This window comes from Ursus arctos, unplaced genomic scaffold, assembly GCF_023065955.2.
Source record: "Ursus arctos isolate Adak ecotype North America unplaced genomic scaffold, UrsArc2.0 scaffold_7, whole genome shotgun sequence".
In the NCBI taxonomy this organism is placed as follows: Eukaryota; Metazoa; Chordata; class Mammalia; order Carnivora; family Ursidae; genus Ursus; species Ursus arctos.
The window spans coordinates 33,578,231-33,599,985 of record NW_026623089.1 but is presented as its reverse complement, the minus strand read 5'-3'; the positions used below and the strand labels follow the sequence as shown (position 1 = coordinate 33,599,985).

At 37.2% G+C, this 21,755-nt stretch overlaps 1 protein-coding gene across 1 annotated transcript in view; it reads left to right on the top strand.

The window, feature by feature from the left end:
* MARCHF5 (membrane associated ring-CH-type finger 5) overlaps positions 1 to 3,030 on the top strand; it is a 51,040-nt gene extending 48,010 nt beyond the window's left edge. Inside the window, exon 6 of the mRNA XM_026481654.4 lies at positions 119 to 3,030. Within this exon, the coding sequence (XP_026337439.1) occupies positions 119 to 235 (117 nt within the window). The 3' untranslated portion in view covers positions 236 to 3,030. The remainder of the gene's footprint in view (positions 1 to 118) is intronic.
* Positions 3,031 to 21,755: the final 18,725 nt, after the last annotated feature.

The window sequence follows — 21,755 nt, the reverse complement described above, 5'->3', positions numbered from 1 at the left end:
TTGCATTCATCTGAATTAGCAGCAATGGCTGTGTCTTTTTTGATCTAAGTAAGATTATTTTTATTATTATGTTCTCTAAATCTGCATTATAAAAAGCTAATTTTCTTTTTTATTTTAGGGTGGAATTGCTTTTGTTGCCATAAAAGGAGCATTCAAGGTTTACTTCAAACAACAGCAATATTTACGTCAGGCACACCGCAAAATTCTAAATTATCCAGAGCAAGAAGAAGCATAAAACTGTGACTTCTAGTTGTTCTGCAGTCTTCTCATCCTTATGAGTCTGTTGTGTTGTTCTGATTCCATTATTAATGCACAGTAGTGGAGACTTATGATAAGCTGCTGCTCATATTTTTAAGAAATATAATAAAGCACTTAGGGCAGGGGAAATCCTCTCAGTAATCACGGAACCTAAGGTTGTGATTTGTTTTCATTGTTTTGTATGTACTTCTTTTATGGCAGTCATCTGAACCATTATCTTAGCATGGTAAACCTGGGTTTTGTTCATATTTTCTCCAGATAGAAATGTAAAGATCAAACTGTGCAAATATTTAAAAATGCACATGCTGTTTTATTCAAATGCCTCTTTTGTACATGTTCATGTTCAGTGTTTTCTTAGAATCAGCAACTCAATGAAGGTACTATGAGGATTTTTCTCACTGGCATAATTTGATTACATGCTAAACAGGAGTATATGTTAATATAAGGAAATGTAAATTAGTTATAAAAAATAACAAACCAAAAATGTATGTAAACATTCAAATGATTATCTGAACAAATGCGATTTTGTTGTGTTTTTCTTAACCCATGTGACGTCCTCCAAAATGTGTAGGGTAAAAATTCACAGGGCTTCCAAATCACTTTTTCACTATTAAATTTTATTTATATAATATTGACATCTCATAGTTCATAATGTAATTTTGACTCATGCAGTCATAATTACTGTGTGTGTGTGTGTGTGTGTGTGTGTGAGAGAGAGAGAGAGAGAGAATATCATCAGGACCTTCAATCACTGGAGTAAGGTTTTTAAATCCATATTTCTAGAAATTAGAGCTGCCAGTTTCTAGTAGTTTGAGCACAGAGAACGATTTGCAAAAAAAAAAAAAAAAATCAATAAAGTTATTTTACTCTTCTCTTTCATTGATTCAGTTATTCAGGAATTTGTTGATCACCTCCTATTTGCCCAGGCATTATACAAAGTGCTGTGGGATACAGTGGTGAACACGACAGACTTGGTTCCTGCTTTTATGCAGTTTACCGTCTAGTTTCAACAGATAGAAAACCAGCAGTGAGTAAACCAAGGTGAGGCCTTGAGCTCTTTGTTTTTATACCAGTCAGTGAAGAGATAATTATGAAAACAAGAAGTCTTGAGTAAATATTGAGGTTTTTGGCTTAAGTCAATCTATTATTAAAACCAATACTAATGTTTTTAGATTTTTAACTGCTTGTCATATTGATGAGGCTAGCACCTTAATCACTGTTTAACTAGTTTTATGTTCATTTTTAAAAAGCAATTATTTATTTTAAGCCATTTTCAGTAGTGGCCCTTTTAATGTTGTTCAGCAATCCAAATGGTCTCACAGTTATTTTCATTAATTAAAATTAAATTTTTAAAAGATAGTTCCAAAAACCCTATTTATTTTCTTGTTCACAGTATCTAATGCATGACACTAATTAACGATTCCCTTACTGATAAGTGGTCACTTCTCTTTAGGAGTGTAGCAAATATAGATTGAGCTATGTTAGATTGCAATAATGTATGTTAACTTTAGTAATTTAAGACTGGTACCTTTCTATAGTATGAATGTCTTAATTGTTATAACATTTATGTGAATGGCTGTTGAACATTCAGAGTTGTAATTATTTTGGGAGGAAGGGAATATTTGACAGCCTTATTAAGAACACTGCTACAGTTCTGAAGGGGAAATATAAAATCTATGATTATATATAAAAATAACTTAGATTATATAGCTGTAATTATAAAATATATTGGCTCTTCTTTAATTTTCAATATAAAAAGACCTAGTAGATATTTCCTGCATAATTTTGTTATATAGAACAGCTTTTAGGCAACCGTTAATAAAATGATACAAGCACACCATTCCCCAGTTACTACTTTGATGCCCAAGATGGGGGGAGTAGCTGCTTGCATCTATTGGCATCAGGGCTCATGAGGGCCAGGAAAACAACTTTAATTCTTTGGGGGCAGCAGGGAGGGGTTTCTAGGGCTGTGGGGGAGGGAATTGCAAGTACCTGGGAACCAGATTGTCCCTCTAGCCCTAGAATTGAACACTTTTAAATATAAAAAAATCTTAGAAAGTACTGTGTACCAGTCTTCAGAAGGGTGGCCTGTACCACCATGAACAACAAAAGAGAATGGGCTGACTAAAGTTGACGGACTGCTTCCAATCCTGATTCTGCTTTTAATAACTGGATATGTGACCTGGCCGAGGGGCTTTCTTTCAGCTACGGTTTTCATCATCTCTGAAATGCAAGTAATACTTGTGTCTCGGAAGACTGTTTCTAGGATTAACTGAGAAATTAAACGAACAGAGGCACTTTAGGCTCAAGACAGCCCCTATAGAGCAGTAGCTGTTTCTTAATTGTTAAATAGTCTGTTCGTGCTCCAGGAAAGGGGAACGAAGAAGTAAGAGAATGGTGTTAGGGGACAGATTAAAGGGATGTTGTAGACTTTTGGGATGGGTGGGTACATCTTGTGTTTTCCAGTTTATTTTCACATTGCTTTACTGTGTTATTTCTATGAACTTTAATGTTTTAAATCTCTTTTATAAAATTCAGTGACAACTAGTAAAATTCTCTCCTTTGCAGAAGTTAACTTATCTCCAAAGTGGCTGAAAATGTTCATCATTACATGATTATCAAATGACTGTGAAGAATATAAAATTAAACTTAGTGACTTCATTAGTCACTGCCTTGCTAACTGTGCTGTAATTTTTTTAAACGTCTTGTTTTTAATATAGCAGACTATCTCAATACTGGCTGGATTAGGTTAAATAAAGAATTTTTATGTTCTCTAGGTGTACTTTGTCTGTTGAACAACTTCCAGAACATAATTTGTTTTTTTAAATCCTAATTATTGAGCTATTAGTGAGATTTTTCTTTTAGTAAAAAATCTGAAATTTAAAAAAAAACTAAAGAGAAACTCTCTCAATAATACAAGCAGATTGGCCTAAATTCCAACTACATTCTGATTTTTAAAATGTATACCATTTTAAGATTTAAAATGTATACCAGCCACTTGGACTGACTATGACTAGATGAATAACCACACACAAGATCTGTGGGTGGTCTCATGCTACAGGGTATATTCAGGTGGGTTAGGAACACATAAAAAAAAAAAAGTTACTTCCACTGAGATACTAAGGATTTAAGTTTCTGAAGATGAGAATCTTCTAGAATGAGTACATCAAATAAAGACCCTTCCATCCATGGGGATTATATTTTTTCTAGTTTATTACCCCCATCTGAGAGACTAGCAGAGGAGAAGTGGCATAGAGTCAGACAGTCCTGGATGCATATTCTGGTAATTATTTGTAGGGCAAGTTACTTTATCTCTCAGACCCTTAGTTCATCAATGAAATGAAGATTATAAAACCTATCTCCCCAGTTATTAGAATTAAGTAAGGAAACATTCTACGATAATTTGATATACGGGAAAACTAAATCTGTGCCAATTTAAGTAAACGTTTGTTTGCCCATAGCCTTCTTTTGGTCCCCTGGGATCTCAGGGTTGCCTTTTTGCTACCTGCCACCCCATACACCCATGAGAAATGGTAGAGCGATAAAATGTCTTAACTGCCTTCCTGGACCAAAGATTCTGAGCAAAGGGAAGAAAGAAAGCATTTGCAGCTGAATGGCTGTAGAAGCTTTGGACATGCAACAGAGGATAGATATTATCATTCTGGTCAACCTGTGCAAATTTAAGCCACTTACTGATAACCACGTGCTAAGATTAGTATATGTCAGCAATATATACTATACTTTACCAGGTGTTCGCTGAGCACCTGTATGAGCCAGACACTGCCAAGTCCTGGGGTACAATGCGGAATAAGCCTGCTTTGAAATATTTATCCTTAAAAGTACACTTAAAGATTAAACTGGAATACTTTGAACCCATAGAAGATGTGCTCTGCTTGAATATGGACTCTCCAGTTTAAAATCGGCAAGAAACAATCTATAACAGGAACTAAGAGGTCGTTCATGATCTTTTGATAATACACATTTATCAGTGTATTTATCAATTCAGATAATTGTACAGCAAAAATAAGACATCAAAAGAATTTTTAAGTATAAGTCAGTGAATTTTTGCAAAATGATCACGCGTTATCAGTCAGGGTCCATTCAGGAGATACAAATCAGCTATTTGAACAAGGAACACAAATTGTTAGCTGGTAGGAAGAAATGATAAAAGACTTTGAAGAAAAGTAGCAGGGGCAGAAAAGCAGCTACTCCTTCTAGGGTAGACATTAAGGGAACTAGGACTTGGAGGTCTCTTTCCCTAAAAGGCTGAGATTCAGACACTTTTGAAAAGGGTGCAGCTCCCACAGCAGTTCTGTCAAGGGGCGGTAGAGGAATTTGCCAGAGGGCAAAATGGAGCTGGTGTGTAGAAGCAGAGCAGGTGGGGAGAGAGGCCTGAGGATGCAACTGGACGTGTCCAGGCTGCTGAGCTCCAATGCTTAAAAGGTCATAATGGAGGCTGGAATCTGGAAGGAAGGTGTCTTCCTGACCTAATTGCCTTGTGGTGTCACTCCTGTGCCTTCTGTTGAAAAAGCCTACTGTTCCAAAGGAAAAATGTTTACAGAATCCAGTTCAAAGTCACAAAGTTGGGCAAAGAAGGGTGGATTTACAACTGAGACGGTAAGTTGGCAATGTAACCAGCTCCCCTCTTTGTGACCCCTCCTAATAATCTCTAACACGCCACCCCACCCCTACCACAAGGAAACCTAACCTTAATATACTTGATTCACAGGATAAGCGGTCCTAAGTGACTTAATAGCATAACATCCAGGATGATAAATGGGCCATTTTCATATATTTTGGTTAGGGTATAAATTGGTATAGAAGGCAATCAGTAGCTGTTAAGATTTCAAATGCATGTACCCATTGACCCAGCAGTTCCAATTCCAGGAATTTATCTTAAGATATACTTGAACTTAAGTACAGCAACATATCTATAAAGTTATTTCTTGTCACAGTATATTTAGTAACAAGAGATTGGAATCAAGAGTCTGTAAGCATGGAATTGGTTAAATAAATTGTGGTACATCCATAATGGAATACTACTACAAGCTATTAAAAAAAAATGAAGCTGTTTACCTACTGATATGAAAATATTTCTAATGTATATTATTTTAAAAACCTCAAGATGTAGAACAGTGCTTATAGTATGTTACCACTAGTGGAAAATAGGGGATGGGAAAATTAAATATTTGTTTATGCCTTAAAAAAGAAATCTTTGGAAGGACATAAGAAGACTGTAGTTGTCCACAGGAAGTTTGAGAACTGGGAGAATGCAGGTTGGTATAGGAGGGATATTCTTTACTGTCACCTTTTATACTTTTTTCCCAACCATGTAAATACATTATTTTTAAAGTAAGTAAGAATTAAATTTCCCCACTGAGGGCAGTGCTGAAAATCAAAGGGGAATTTGTTTCTTTTGAAGACAGCAATATTTGAACTGTATGACAAAAATTTCTCCTTCCCAAAGACTGATGTGTTTGCCTTTTGAGAAATAATTTTGCAGTTCCCTCAAGTAGATCTTCCAGTAGGTATTCAATAAATGCTATTGAACTGATTTCGCTTCCCATAAGATTAGATTTTGACAAAACATTTGACAACTAGTTTTGTCCAGCAGTGTACAAATGAGTTTGTTTTGAGACAAAGCTATCCAACCCATAAAAATGGATATTAGAACTTATTAAAACAGGGAAATAACATATCTTAAAGGTTTATCACTTATTCACGTATTTATGCATTCATTCATTTGTTGAGTCAACATTTCTTGAGAACTTAGTATCTATCTGACAGTATGCTAGGCACAGAAAATTCAGAATTAATAATACTAATAATTTATAGTATCCAATTATTTGTTACATGTTTACTATATGCCAGGTACTGATCCAGATATGAATATTAACTCATTTAATCTTCATAACAACCTAAACATAGTTTTTATAAGTTATAGTATACTACAAATGAGGAAAATGAGGCACCCTGTTTCGGGTTTTGTTTTTTAAGTAAATTACACAGGGTTACATTTCCTCTACCCTCATAGAACTCACACTCTACTAGAGAGGACAGAAAGGAAAACATAAATCCCAATAAAGCATGAATAGTGTAAAAAAGAAAAAAAGTGTAAGGACAGAAGAGGTACAGAGATAGCAGGGAGTAGAGCTTCTTAAAGGTGGATCTTGGAAGATAAATATGAACTTGACAGGTGGGAAGAAAGGGACAGATAGTGTCTTGAGGAAAATTCTGAAAAGTAGAGAGTGGTATTGATGTACTAGCATCATATACTCAAATATATTGAAAGGGGGAACCTTTAAACCTGAGGTGCTGTCAAATGAACAAAACACTTGGAAGACTAGCAGTCCTAAAACAGACCCAAAAATAAATGGGTATTTTATATATGAAAAAGGTAGCATTTAAATCAGTGAAAACGAAGATGGATTAATCAGAATATAGTCTTGGAGCAACTGGTACCATCTGGAAATTCCCTTTACCAAAATAAACTCCAGATGGAACAAAAATTTAAGCATGAAAATCTTAACCATTTAAACACAACAAATGGGAGAAAATATTTTTTCTCCTATCCAAGACATGTATCTGATAAAGGACTTGTATCCAAAATACACAAATAACTCTTAAAACTCAATGATAAAAAAAAAACAAACCCAATCAAAACTGAGCAAAAGATCTGAACATACTGCTCACTGAAAAAGACCTACAGATGGCAAAGAAAAAAATATGAAAGGATGCTCAACAGCATATATCATTAGGGAATTGCAAATTAAAATAACAATGAGATATCACTACACAGCTTTAGAATGGCTAAAGCCCCCAAACCTGACAATTATCAAATGCCGGTAAATAATGTAGAATGAGAGGAACTTTCACTTATTCTGATAAAAATGCAACCTGATACAGTCACTTTGGAGGTTAGGTAGTTTCTTACAAAGGTCAACAGTCTTCCCATGTCCTCCAACAGTCACACTCAGAGATATTTACCCAAATAAACTGAAAACTTAGGTTCACACAAAAACCTGCATACAAGTGTTTGTAGCAGCTTATTCATATTTGTCAAAAACTAGAAGCAGCCAAGTTGTCCTTCAAGTTGAATAAACTGTGGTACATTCATACAGTGGATTATTCAGCAAGGAAAGAAAAATGAGCTATACAGCCACAAAAAAGACATGGAGAAACCCTAAAAGCATATTGCTAAGTAAAAAAGCAGTCTTGAAAAGCTGTATGAATTCAACTATATAGCATTCTGGAAAAGACGAAACTACAGAAACAAAATTTAAAAATCAGTTGTTTACCAGGGATTGGAGCAGGAAGTAGAGGATATGGATAATAAATAGGTGAAGCACAGGAATTTTAAGGCAGTGAAAATATTCTATATGATAATGGCAATTAACATATTAATTATGTTAATGGTAAACACATGACATTATACATTTGTCAAAATCCGTAGAATTGTGTAACACCAAGAATTAACCTTAATGTAAAATGCAGATTTTAGTTAACAATTATGTATCAGTATTGGTTCATTCACTGTAACAAATGTAACTAATGTAAGCTGTTAATGATAAGAGAAACGAGGTGGTGGGAGGCAAAACTGTTTTGTACTATCTGCTCAATTTTTCTGTAAATCTAAAACTTCTTTTAAAAATCTATTAATATAAAAATTTTAATACTACATGAAAATATAGGATTGTATTTATCTTTTTTAATTGTATTTTTTTAAGATTTTTCTTTTTAGGTAATCTCTAATTCCCAATGTGGGACTTCAACCCACAATCCTAAGTCACATGCTCCACTGAATGAGCCAGCAAGGCACCCCCAAAGTTATATTTTTAATAAGGTCACAGCATAAAAAATTTTAAGAAATCATAAGGCACATGAAAAGATCAACATCACTAACCATCAGGGAAATGGAAATCAAAACCACAATGAAATATCACATCTCACCCAAGAATGGCTATCATCAAAAGGATAAGAAATACCATTTATGATAACCCTCAACAAAGTACATTTAGATAGAACATACGTCAACATAATAAAGGTCATATATGAAAAACCCACAGCTAACATCATACCCAATGGGGAAAAACTGAAGAGTTTTCTCCTAAGATCAGGAAAAAGACAAGGATGTCTATTCTCACCATTTTTATTCAGTGTAGTACTGGAAGTCCTAGCCAAAGCAATCAGACAAGAAAAAGAAATAAACAGCATCCAAACTGGTAAGGAAGAAGTAAAACTTTCATGATTTGCAGATAACATGATAGAACACCCTAAAAACTCCACCAAAAAACTACTAGAAACGGTAAATGGATTCAGCGAGGTTGCAGGATACAAAATCAAATCCATTGCATTTCTATACACTAATAATGAAGTAACAGAGAAATTAAGAAAATGGTCCCATTTACAATTGCACCAAAAATAATAAAATACCTAGCATTAACTTAATCAAAGAAGTGAAAGACCTGTACTTTGAAAACGATAAAACACAGATGAAAGAAATTGAAGATGACACAAGTGGAAAGATTCTGTGCTCATGGATTGGAAGAACAAATATTGTTCAGATGTCTATACTATCCAAAGCTATCTACAGATTTAATGCAACCCCTACCAAAATACCAACAGCATTTTTCATAGAACTAGAACAAATAATCCTAAAATTTGAATGGAACCACAAAAGACCCCAAATAGCCAAAGAAATCTTGAAAAAGAACAAAACTAGAGGTATTGCAATCCCAGATTTCAAGATGTACTACAAAGCTAAATAAAACAGTATTGTACTGGCACAAAAGTAGACACATAGATCAATAGAACAGAACAGAGAGCCCAGAAATAAACCCACAATTATATGGTCAATTAATCTTCAACAAAGGAGGCAAGAATCTGCAATGAGGAAAAGACGGTCTCTTCAACAAATGGCGTTAGGAAAACTGGACAGCCACATGCAAAGGAATGAAACTGGACCACTTTCTTACACCATACCCCAAAATAAACTCAAAATGGATTAAGGACCTAAGAGACCTGAAAACATACAAAATCCTAGAAGAGAAAATAGGCAGTAATGTCTCTGACATCTGCTTTGGCAGATATGTCAAGATATGTCTCTTGAAGCAAGGGAAACAAAAGCAAAATAAACTATTGGGACTACATCAAAATAAAAAGCTTCTGCACAGCAAAGAAAACAATAAAAAAACTAAAAGGGAACCTTCTGAACGGGAGAAGATATTTGCAAATGACATATCAAAGGGTTAGTATCCAAAATATTTAAGAACTCACACAACTCAAGACACACAAAAAAACAAATAATCCAATTTAAAAATGGGCAGAAGACCTGAACAGACATTTCTCCAAAGAAGCCATCCAGATGGTCGACAGACACATGAAAAAGCGCTCGACAAAACTCATCATCAGGAAAATGCAAATCAAAACCACAATGAGATATCACCTCACACCTATCAGAATGCTAAAATCAAAACACTACACCTGAAACTAATGTTATACTGTATGTTAACTGAAGTTGGAATAAAAACTTTTAAAAAATGATAATAAAAAAACACACAAGAGACAACAAGTTTTGGTGAGGATCTGGAGAAAAAGGAACCCTTGTGCACTGTTGATGGGAATGCAAACTGGTGTGGCCACTGTGAAAAACAGTATGAAGATTCCTTAAAAAATTAAAAATAGAATTACCATATGATCCAGTAATTCCACTACTGGGTATTTACCCAAGGAATATGAAAACACTAACTCAAAAAAATACATGCATTCCTAAAGTTTATAGCAGCATTATTTCCAATAGCCAAATTATGGGAACAGCACAAGTATCTATTGATAGATGAATGAGTAAAGAGTTGGTGTATATCTACAATGGAATATTATTCAGTCATAAAAAAGAATGAAATCTTGCCATTGGCAACAATATGGATGGAGCTAAAGAGTATAATGCTAAGTGAAATAAGTCAGAGAAAGACAAATACTGTATGATTTTATTCATGTGTGGAATTTAAGACACAAAACAAGCCAACAAAGGAAAAAAAACAACTAGGAAACAGACTCTTTAAAGAGAACAAACTGATGGTTTTCTGAGGGGTGGTGGGTGGAGGGATGGGAGAAATAGATGAAAGGGATGAAGAGAATACTATAATGTACAGAATTGTTGAATCACTATATTGTCCACCTGAAACTAATATAACACTGTATATTAACAATAGTGGAATTAAAATTAATGAATAAGCTATATTTACAGACAATTCAGCAAAATGAGGTTTGGTGAGAATGACTGCATTCTTACCAGGAGATTTTTAAAACAACAAGAAATAGGGGTGCCTGGGTGACTCCATTGGTTAAGCATCTGTCTTCAGCTCAGATGGGCTCCCTGCTCAGCTGGGAGTCTGCTCTTCCCTCTCCCTCCACCCCTCCCCCCAACTCATACTCTCTCTTTCTCTCTCAAATAAATAAAATCTTTACAAATAAATAAAAAAGACAAGAAATAGGGGTGCCTGGGTGGCTCAGTCAGTTAAGCGTCCCACACCTGATTTCAGCTCAGGTCATGATCTCAGGGTTGTGAGACTGAGCCCTGAGTTGGCTCCACACTGGGCATGGAGCCTGCTTGGGATTCTCTCTCTCCCTCCCCACCCCTAAAAAAAAAAGATAAGAAATAACAAGTATTGATAAGGATGTAGAGAAAAGGGAGCACTTGTGCACTATTGGTGGGAATATGAGTTGGTGAAGCAACTATGGAAAACAGTATGAAGGTTCCTCAAAACATTAAAAATAGAACTACCATACAATCCAGCAATTCCACTTCTAAGTATTTATCCTAAGAAATGAAGGCATTAATTGGAAAAGACACATGCACTCCTATGTCCATTGCAGCATTATTTACAATAACTAAAATATGGAAGCAAACTAAATGTCCATAAATAAGTGAATGGATAAAGAAAATGTACACACATGCACACTGGAATATTACTTAGACATAAGAAAGAATGAAATCTTGCCATTTGCAACAACATGAATAGACCTAGAAGGTTTTATGCTTAGTGAAATTAGTCAAACAGAGAAAGACAAATATCATATAACCTCACCTTTATGTGGGACCTAAAACACAAAGCAAAGAATGAACAAAACAGAAAGAGACTCATAAATACATAAATCAAACTGATGGGTGCCAGAAGCATAGAGGAATGGATGAAATAGGTGGAGGGGATTAACAGGTACAGGTATCAAAGAAATAAGACATGCGGAAGTAATGTACAGTATAGGGAATATAGTCAATAATATTGTCACAAATTTGTATGGTGACAGATAGTAACTAGAATTAATGTGATGACCATTTCACAATATATAAAAATATTGAATCATTATGTTGTATGCCTGAAACTAATACAGTACTGTATGTCACTTATTCTTCAATAAAAACAAAACAATAAAACATCAAAAAACAAAAAGGGGCACCTGGGTTGCTCAGTTGTTTGAACATCTAACTCTTGGTTTTGGCTCAGGTCATGGTCTCAGGGTCATGAGACTGAGCCTCGAGTCAGGCTCGAGCTCAGCATGGAATCAGCTTGGATTCTCTCCCCCTCTTCCTTGCCCCTCCCCCCTCTCTAAACTAAACAAATAAATCTTTAAAAAAAATAAAAGATTGTATGTTAATTATGTTGGAATTAAAATTAAAAACAAAAAATAAAAAATAAAAGACTGAAAACTTTAAGCTACATTACTGCATAAAATAACACTAAGTTAAATACAAAAAGGAAAAAAATCACAATTCATTATACAAAATGAATTTCCTTTACATATAAAGTCTCTTTAAATCAATAAACAGGGCCACCTGGGTGGCCCAATTGGTTAAGCATTGGACTCATGATTTCAGCTCAGGTCATGATCTCATGGGTCATGAGATGGAGCCCTGCATTGGGCTCTGCACTCAGCAGGGAGTCTGCTTGAGATTCTCTCTCTCCCCTGCACTTCTGCCCACTCGCTCTCTCTCTCTCTCTCTCTCCCTCTCTCAAATAAATAAATCTTTAAAAAGTAATAATAAAAATAGGGGCTTCTGGGTGGCTCAGTCAGTTAAGCGTCTGCCTTTGGCTCAGGTCATGATCTTGGGGTCCTGGGATGGAACTCCACATCACGCTCTCTGCTTAGTGGAGAGTCTGCTTCTCCCTCTCACTCTCCCCCTGTGCGCTCTCTCTCTCTCAAATAAATAAATAAAATCTTTATTAAAAAAAAAAGTAGGGACACCTGAGTGGCTCAGTGGGTTAGGCAACTGCCTTCGGCTCAGGTCATGATCCCAGAGTCCTGGGATCAAGCCCCACATCAGGCTTCCCTGCTCAGTGGGAAGTATGTTTCTTCCTCTGCCTGCCACCCCTCCAGCTTGTGCTCTCCCTCTGACAAATAATTTTTTTTAAAAAGTAATAATAATAATAAAAATCAATCAATATACAAAGGACTAGTTTTTTTTTTGAGAGAGAGAGAGCAGGACTCGGAGGGGCAGAGGGAGAAGAAGAGAATCTTTTGTTTTTGAAGATTGAGTTATTGATTTATTGATTTGAGAGAGGGAGAGAGAAAGGGAGAGAAGCAGACTCCCCACTGAGCACAGAGCCTGATGCAGGGCTTAATCACAGGACCCTGGAATCATGACCTGAGCTGAAATCAAGAGTCAGACACATAACTGACTGAGCCACCCAGGTGTCCCTATCCAATTTTTTAAAATAGTCAAAGGATGTAATAAGTTTACCAAAAAAATGTGGCACTGAAAAATATAAAAATATGTTCAACCTAATTCATAAGAAATATCCAAATTAAAAATTTAATGAGATACGTTTCACCTATCATCTTAGCAAACAGTGAGAATTACTGAGCACCTGCTCTGTGCCAAGTGGTATTCAAAATCCTTTATGTGTATTAGCTCATTTAAATTCACAACCTGAGTCAATTCAAAAGTCTTGCTATCCGAGAGTATGGGTCAGGATGTGAGGAAACAGGGACTCTCTTATAACTGCCTGTCTACTCAACATCTCACATCCAGTAGACCCCTTCACACTTTCTTCTCTCTCTTCAAATCTCTAACACCTCCTTGCCCATCTTTGCTTTCAACTGATGATCTTGCTTCTTGCCTCCTGTTTCACTGAGAAATTAGAAGCAGTCAGAAGTAAACCCATAAACTCCTCCAAATCCCTCACAACTACAGACATCTATGCCTGCATTCATCAACACTCATCCATATACAGTACATATCTACACATAACTACACTATGACCACACTCATCCATATGCAGTGCAATCTACCTTTCCTCTTCTTACATTGGGCAAACGGTCAGTGTTCCTATCCAAGGCCATCTGTATAAGAAATTTTTCCCTTTTTAATGAAACACCACACACACACACACACCTTACATCTTAAAAAAAAAAAAGACAAGACCCACTCCCCTTCTAGATAACTGTCATTTCTCTATTTTCTTACAGCAAAGCTCCTTAAAAGTATTGTTTACGTCTTAACTCTCTCCTCCCATTCTCTTTTTAAATTTTTTTATTGACATACAATTTCTATAACAAAATTTGTCATTTAAATGTGTACAATTCAGGGGTTTATACTAAAGCATGTAGTATTTTCATGGAGTTCTACAACCACTACCACTATCTAATTCCAGAACATTTCTATTACCCCCTAAGAACCCCTGCACTTAATAGCAGTCAGTCCCAAATTCCCCATCCTCCAGTGCCTGGAAACCACTAACACACCTTCTGTTTGGAATTGCCTGTTCTGGACATTTCATTTAAATGGAATTATATAATATGTGGTCATTTGTGTCTGGCTCTGTCACTCAGCATGTTTTCATGGTTCATCTATGTCATAGCATGTTTCAGTACTTCATTCCTTTTTATGGCTGAATAATATATTCCACTGTATGAATATACTGCATTTTGTTTATCCATTCATCCATTGATAGACATTTGGTTCCTTTCTTTCTTGAGCCTACTCCAATCATGCTTTTAGTCCCCATATCCCATACTTCACCAAAACTACTCTAATCGAGGTCATGGGTTACCTCATCACTAAATCTAATGGTCAGTCCCTAGTCTTCGCCTTACTTAATTTACATGAAGTATTTGACAAAGTTATAGCTTCAGTCCTGAAACCGTTTCTCCACTTGGCTTTTGGAGTGCCACACTCCTGATTCTCCTCTCACCTCGCTGGCTGCTCATTTCCAGGGTTTTTTGTTTTGGGGTTTTTTTTTTTTTTTTTTTTGGACCTTCTTTATCTTTCCAACCTCTAAGTGTTGATGAGCCCCAGGGTAGAGTCCTAGGACTTCTCTGTTCAAGTGAACTCATCCAGACTCCTGACCATCTATCAGAAATTTGGTCACCTATAATTTGATGATAATTCCCAAGTCTGTACTCCAGCCCAAATTGCTCTACTAAATTCCCAACTTAAGTATTTCCTATTCAACATCTTCATATATATATGAACAGGCATCTCACATTTACCCTAAGCTGTGTGGAGAATCTGCGGAGGGTGAGATGGTCTATGGAGAGGGAGGGGATGGGGGAGAACAAGGAGCATAGAGGTGACAGATAACGGGAGTTCTGGAGCCATTCTGGAAATCGACCTTCCGGCCCTGCCTGCCCCAACCAGTCCCGGTTAATGCCATAGGGATCAGAGGCAATATACATGGCTGGGCCCTTCCTGAATTCCTGACACACAAAATTGCGAACAAAATAAAAGGGTAAGTTTTTGTTTGTTTGTTTATGCAGCAATAAATAACAGAGACACAGGGTGACACGCATTGGTCACTGATGTGGGGCATCTTAGGAGGTGGACCTCAAGTATTTCTGTTCCATTGTTAAGGGCACCCCTGTGTGAAGAAGGCGTGAGGGCCCCTCAGCTGAGGCTGATACAGTTGGAGCTATCCAGCTGTTCTTGTTCTCATGCCATGTCCATCAGACGAACTCGCCGAGGCTTGCAGAGACCAGCCTAAAGAAGATGTTGCCCACCTCTTGGGTGTCCCATCCTGGCCTTGCTGGCGCCCGTGGCTAATTAATAAAATGATCTCATTGTCTTTCCTGCAGCTTGGTCACTAGGCCAGAATGTGCTGATTATGAGGCCACAAGTATGCTTATCTGTCCATATGAGAACTTCAGTTCAAATATACCCCCTTCTTACAGAAGCTTTTCTCTTAGTTGGTCTTTAAGGACAGAGGAGAACAAGTGTGTAAGTTTTCAGAGCAGAAGAGGTACAATTTCAACTTTTTTGCTTAGATGACTCATTTATGAACCAATTCCAAATGTACCTGTCTTTTATTAGTTTCTACACTCTTTATTCTCCCCACTTAGCAAAAGGGAATGTGGAGGTTAAGTGCTTTGAATGCTCCACTCGCTTCCCTCGGCCGATTTATTCATTCCTCAAGAAATCTACCACATGTCTGTGATTTTGAATTTGAGGCCATTTTTTATTATTATAATTATGTATAATAAAATACACCAATTTATAAAGGTAACAACCCAGTGGACTTTAAAAAAAAGATTTTATTTATTTATTTGAGAGAGAGAGCAAGAGAGTACAAGCAGGGGGAGCAGTAGAGGGAGAGGGAGAAGCAGGCTCCCTGCTGAGCAGAGAGCCTGACTCGGGGCTTGATCCCAGGACCCTGGGATCGTGACCCGAGCCGAAGGCAGACATTTAACCGACTGAGCCACCCAGGCACCCCCAACTCAGTGGATGTTTATATATGTATAACTTCTGTGTGACCACAGTCCACTCCATATAGAACATTTCTATCTCCCTAGAAAAAGCCCTCTTCCCAGTTAATACATCCCCCACCTAGCGGCAACCCTACCTGGACATCAATCAACAGTCTTTTTAATTTTCATGTTGGTGCATGTATAGTAGCAGTATCTCATTACAGTGATGTAATTTTTAAATAAGGTTGTTAAGGTTACAACTAATGTGCTACCTCGGCCCTCAGACTGCTACAAAAGAGGGTTAGTAAGTAGCAAGGATTTAATTGCTTTGGCTGAACAATCAAGCAATCCCAATTTTTTTATTATTTAGACGGTGATAATTCAAATTATAATCCCAATTATTTCCTCACTTCTATATAAAAAGGAATCTATTGATATATGTACAATTAAAATTCTGTAGTTGTATTACTAAATCAGAAAAAATAACATTTATAGCAAATATTGTATGTCATTTATTCCACAATAAATCATTATGTGGCTTTCCTGTATGCTACAGCAGCAAATGAAACAAGACATGGCCTTTGTCCTCCTGGAGCTTGTGGTCTGCTTTTATAAGAAACCTCTAACTTGTAGTTAATACAGCCATTAATTTAATTTACCTATTTGACAGACTTCTAAGAGGCCTTGAAGCCTTTGCTGTACCCCCTTCTTTTACCAGCAACTGCTGGTCCTAATTTGGTTGATTGTTCACACCAGTGCAATTGTCAATTAATGGTCCTTTCTCTCCTTCTTACAGTAATTAATCAAAACAAGAACTTTCTGACCAAATCTTGTTTAATCAGTTCAACACTCCTCTTTTATCATTTCTCTTCAAAGTTTCTTGCCAAATTACCACCTAGAGGTCCACCAAATGGCTTTTTTAATTGTAGTTTTAAAAAACATTTACCATCTTAACCCCAAAATGAGTTCTTAATGTCTTAAACTGACTTATCTTTTTAAAAGTTTTCCTTCCTTCATACATTACTCAATAATGCCTCATTTATCATTTTTACCTAATACAAACAATTTTGTAATTCCTCTGAGGACTCCCTAGGGTGACTTTTAAACCAATAGTCAACCAGGTTATGAGTTAAAGTGGATTTTATGGGCTTCCCCAAGGCTGAAAAACTAATTAAATGAAAGAAGTAGGACTAGACCCTGGCCAGTGAATCTCTTTTGCAGCTTGTATACATGCGGAGCTGCTAACGGGGATGTTTGGACACCCAGTGGCCCACATGAGTCCTCTATAGTCCCAGGAAGTACTGAGCTGTCAAAAAGGGGAAGGCATAGAGCATAGGTGCCAAGGACCAACTTCTGTTAATGTGCTATTTGCCTAAAGCCCTGGTGAGAGTAACTGACTCAGTTTGGCCTGACAACTCTAGGTCCTAACTTGGATAAAAATATTCCCATGTACTGCTTACCACATGCAATTATTTCATATCTGAACCTGGAAATTAAATTTTTCTGGAAATCAATTTTTAAATTATTTATTTTTTAAAGATTTATTAATCTTTTAAAAGATTTTATTTGAGAGAGAGAGATAGAAAGAGCACAAATGGGGGGCAGGGAGAGGAAGCAGACTCCCCACTGAGCAGGAGCCTGATGACATGGGGCTCAATCCCAGGACCCCAGGATCAAAACACTTAACTGATTGAGCCACCCACGTGCCCCAGATTTAGAGAGAGAGAGAGAGAGCATATGGGTGGAGAGGCAGAGGGAGAGAGAGAATCTCAAGTAGACTCCCTGCTGAACATGGAGCCCGATGCAGAGCTTGAGCTCATGACCCTGAGATCATGACCTGAGCCGAAATCAAGAACCAGAAGCTTAACCAACTAAGCCACCCAGAAGACCCTAAAATTAGTTTTTATTTGTATCAAAGTAATACATGGTTATATTTGTAAAAAAACAAATCTCCAAGTCTCACCCCCCTAAGGTAGATACTCCACCGTTTCAGCTAATTCCCCTGGCATCAATCTGCACATTTCTAAAGGATATACACCTACTTCTTGCTTTATCATTTTTTAAAAACTGTTATCTATTGACTTCTCACTCTGGTGTATAGAAATTAGCTCTCTCAAAGACCAACACCTTATTTTACCTTCTCTTCATCCCCCCAGTATATAGTTATATCACATTATTATGACTATATAAATTTATTTACTGAAGCATACTTTGTTTCTGTTATCCCATTATTTTCTCCTAGAGTTCATACTTGCCTCTTTTTTTCCAGTGGCTTAACCCTGTATGTACTTATTAAAAATTTTACACAGTGCACAATAGCCAAACTATGGAAAGAGCCCAGATGTTATACACACACACACACACACACACACACACACACACTGGTATATTACGCAGCCATCTAAAAATGAAATCTTGCCATTTGCAATGATGTGGATGGAACTAGAGGGTATTTTTTTCCTTTTCTTTTTTTTAAATAATATTTATTTTATTATATTAGTCACCATATATTACATCCCCAGTTCTCGATGCAATGTTCCATGATTCATTAGTTGCATATAACACCCAGTGCACCATGCAATATGTGCCCTCCTTAATACCCATCACCGGCCTATCCCAATCCCCCACCCCCCTCCCCTCTGAAGCCCTCAGTTTGTTTCCCAGAGTCCACAGTCTCTCATGGTTCATTGGAACTAGAGGGTATTAGGCTAAGTGAAATAAGTCAATCAGAGAAAGACAATTATCATATGATCTCACTGATACATGGAATTTAAGAAACAAGGCAGAGGATCATAGGGGAAGAGAGGAAAAAATGAAACAAGATGAAACCAGAGGAGGAGACAAACCACAAGAGACTCCTAATAATAGGAAACAAACTGAGGGTTGCTGGAGGGGAGAGGGGTAGAGGGATGGGGTGACCGGGTGGTGGACATTGGGGAGGTTATGTGTTGTAATGAACACTGGGTATTATATTAGACTGATGAATCACAGACCTGTACCCCTGAAACAAATAATGTTATATGTTAATTGAATTTAAATAAAAAGGGGAAATTTTTTTAACCTAAATTCTATACTACCTGCCACATGCCTATCAGTAATATTTTCTGTTCTTTCAAATATATTTTTTCCTTTTTTCCCTAGGTTCTTTCTCCTGGAGACTTTTGTCTTTCTGCTCCAAACTGGAAGACTTGCTATCTTAGTTTGCCACAACTGAAATCCTGGGATTTCACTCTCCATATTGGTAGAGCTACCTCAGTTTGTGCCCAGTGGAGGGGGCAATGAAATTTAGTCCCTCCTTTGCTTACCAAGGATGTGCATCCTGGCAGTTCCAACGGGCTAGAGGGAACCCTTTCTCTAATTCATCCTTATAGGAGGGGGAATTATTTTATAGTTCACACAAAAGCACCATTTAGGCAACCCTGGTATTAGATTCCTGTTTCCTTGATCTGATGACATCATTTATTCATTATTTCTTATATATTTTTTAAGTGGAGTACATCAGGTACAAAGAAATTTTGTAGGTTTTTAAATGTCTTCACTCTGCTCTTAACACTTGACTGAATGAATTCTGGCTCAGAAATCATTTTCCTGCAGAAATTTAAAGCACTACTTCATAGTGTCTTGCTTTTAATGCTGATGCTGAAAAGGCCAAAACCATAAAATCCTGATCCTTTGACCATGGCCTGTATTTTCCCTAGATGCTTTTAGAAATTTCTCTTTCTCTCTGGTATTCTGAAATTTTGTGACCATGTGATGGACACTTGGTGGACCTTTTCAATCATGAGTTTTGTTTATAGGAAACATTCTCAGAATCATTTCTTGATAATTTTCTCCCCTTTGATTGCTTTTTCTACAATTCCCAATTAGCCAGGTATTAAATTTCCTGAATCAATCCTCTAATTTTCTTATCTTCTCCCTCTGGTGATCTAACTCTCTAACAACAGTTACTTGGCTTTAACTTCCAATACTTTTACTGCAATTTTCATTTCAACTATCCTATTTTGAGTTTCTAAGAGCTCTTTCATTATTATTCCCTGAAGTTTCCATCTTTTTTCCCCGTATAGTAATAGTATCCTGTCCTTGACCTTTGCTGGTGGATATATCTTCTTTAGGTCATCAAGAATATTAATTAGAGCTTTTTAAATATTTATTTATTTACTTATTTATTTATTTGAGAGAGAGCAGTGGGGAGGAACAGAGGGAGAGAGAATCTCAAGCAGAGTCTAGAGACTTTGCCAAGCACAGAGCCTAATGGGGGCCTCAATCCCACGGCCCTGAGAGCATGACCCAAGCCAGAACCAAGAGTCTGACATTCAAATGACTTTGCCACTCAGGTACCCCTAATTATAGCTTTTAAAACATATTTTGTTCTACTTTCTGCATTGCTTTATTTCCTTATGCCTGGTGAACCTTGGCTGTCCTTTTTTAAAAAAGAGACTTATTTATTTATTTATTTATTTATTTTATTTATTTATTTTAGAGAGAGAGAGAAAGAGAGAGAGAGCACACATGCAGGGGGGAGGATAGGGGAGAGAAAGAAAGAATCTCAAACAGACTCCCTGCTGAGCACAAAGCCTGATGCAGGGCTTGATCTCATAACCCTGACATCATGACCTGAGCCAAACCAAAAGTCGGACACTTAACCAACCTACTGAGCCATCCAGGCACCCCCTTGGCTGTCTTTTCACATTTAAAATTGCATTAATGGCACCTGGCTGCCTCAGTTGGTAGAGCATGAAACTATTGATCTTGGGTGATGAGTTCAAGCCCCACACTGGGTGTAGAGCTTACTTTTAAATAAATAATAAAGTGTAAAATTACTACATTAAAAAGCTGACTGAAAGTATGAAAATGGGAGGTGCTTGTCAATTGTTGTCCCTGACTTCTTAGTGAAAGGGTAGGAAACCAACTTTTTCTCTGGGGAGGACTTCCATAAATCAATATCTGTATTAGCTTTTTTCCCTTACAAACAACCACAATATTGCAATGGCATACAGCACAAGCATTTATTTCTTGCTTCCTCCATCTGTAGGCTGGGCTCTGCTGGGCCTGATTCCAAGCCTCATGTTGGGTTCAGGTCTGCTCCACGTGTCTCTCATCTTCCTTAGACAAGTGCCTACCCATGGTACATTTGTCTCGTGGTGAAAAGCAGGAGACCAAGAGAGCAAACTAACCATGCAAGCTTATTTCAAGTCTCTGCTCATTTCATATCCGCTAACAGGACCAAGCAATTCACATGGCCAAACTCAAAGTCAAGGGGTGAGGCAGTACACTCTACCTACCATGAGACCACAAGAAAGAGGAGGTGAACTTTCTTATACAGGAGTTGGGACCAATAACCCAATCTAATATTCTAAGTCTTTTATCTCAGGCTATTCAGTGTTTCCCCCGAACAGTCCTCTAATCTACTGTCAGGCCTGAACACACCAGACAACAGGTGTTCTCAGAAAAGGTACGGGAGGGGCTTAGGGCTCTCCTTGACCAGTGACAGCAGGCTGTCCTTTGCTTTCTCCATTTGTCACCTAGCCCTTACTACTGTTCTCGCTGCTGCTTTCCATGTGCTTGGTGTTCTGCAGTTCTGAACTTCTTAGGTTCAATTCCTCCAAAGAATGCACCTCCAATATCTTGTGTAAGTGACGGTGGGAGACTTGCCTTATTGCTTGAGGTGGTGTTGGTATAAATGGTTTTGTAAAGACCCAGATTAACCTTGTTTTCATCCCTGTCTTCCGAGGTGTTGTCTCCAGTCTCCCTCATTAGTTTTCCCTTCTAGGTGCTTGTTTTTTTACCTTTCCTCTACTCTGCTAATTAGTTACCAC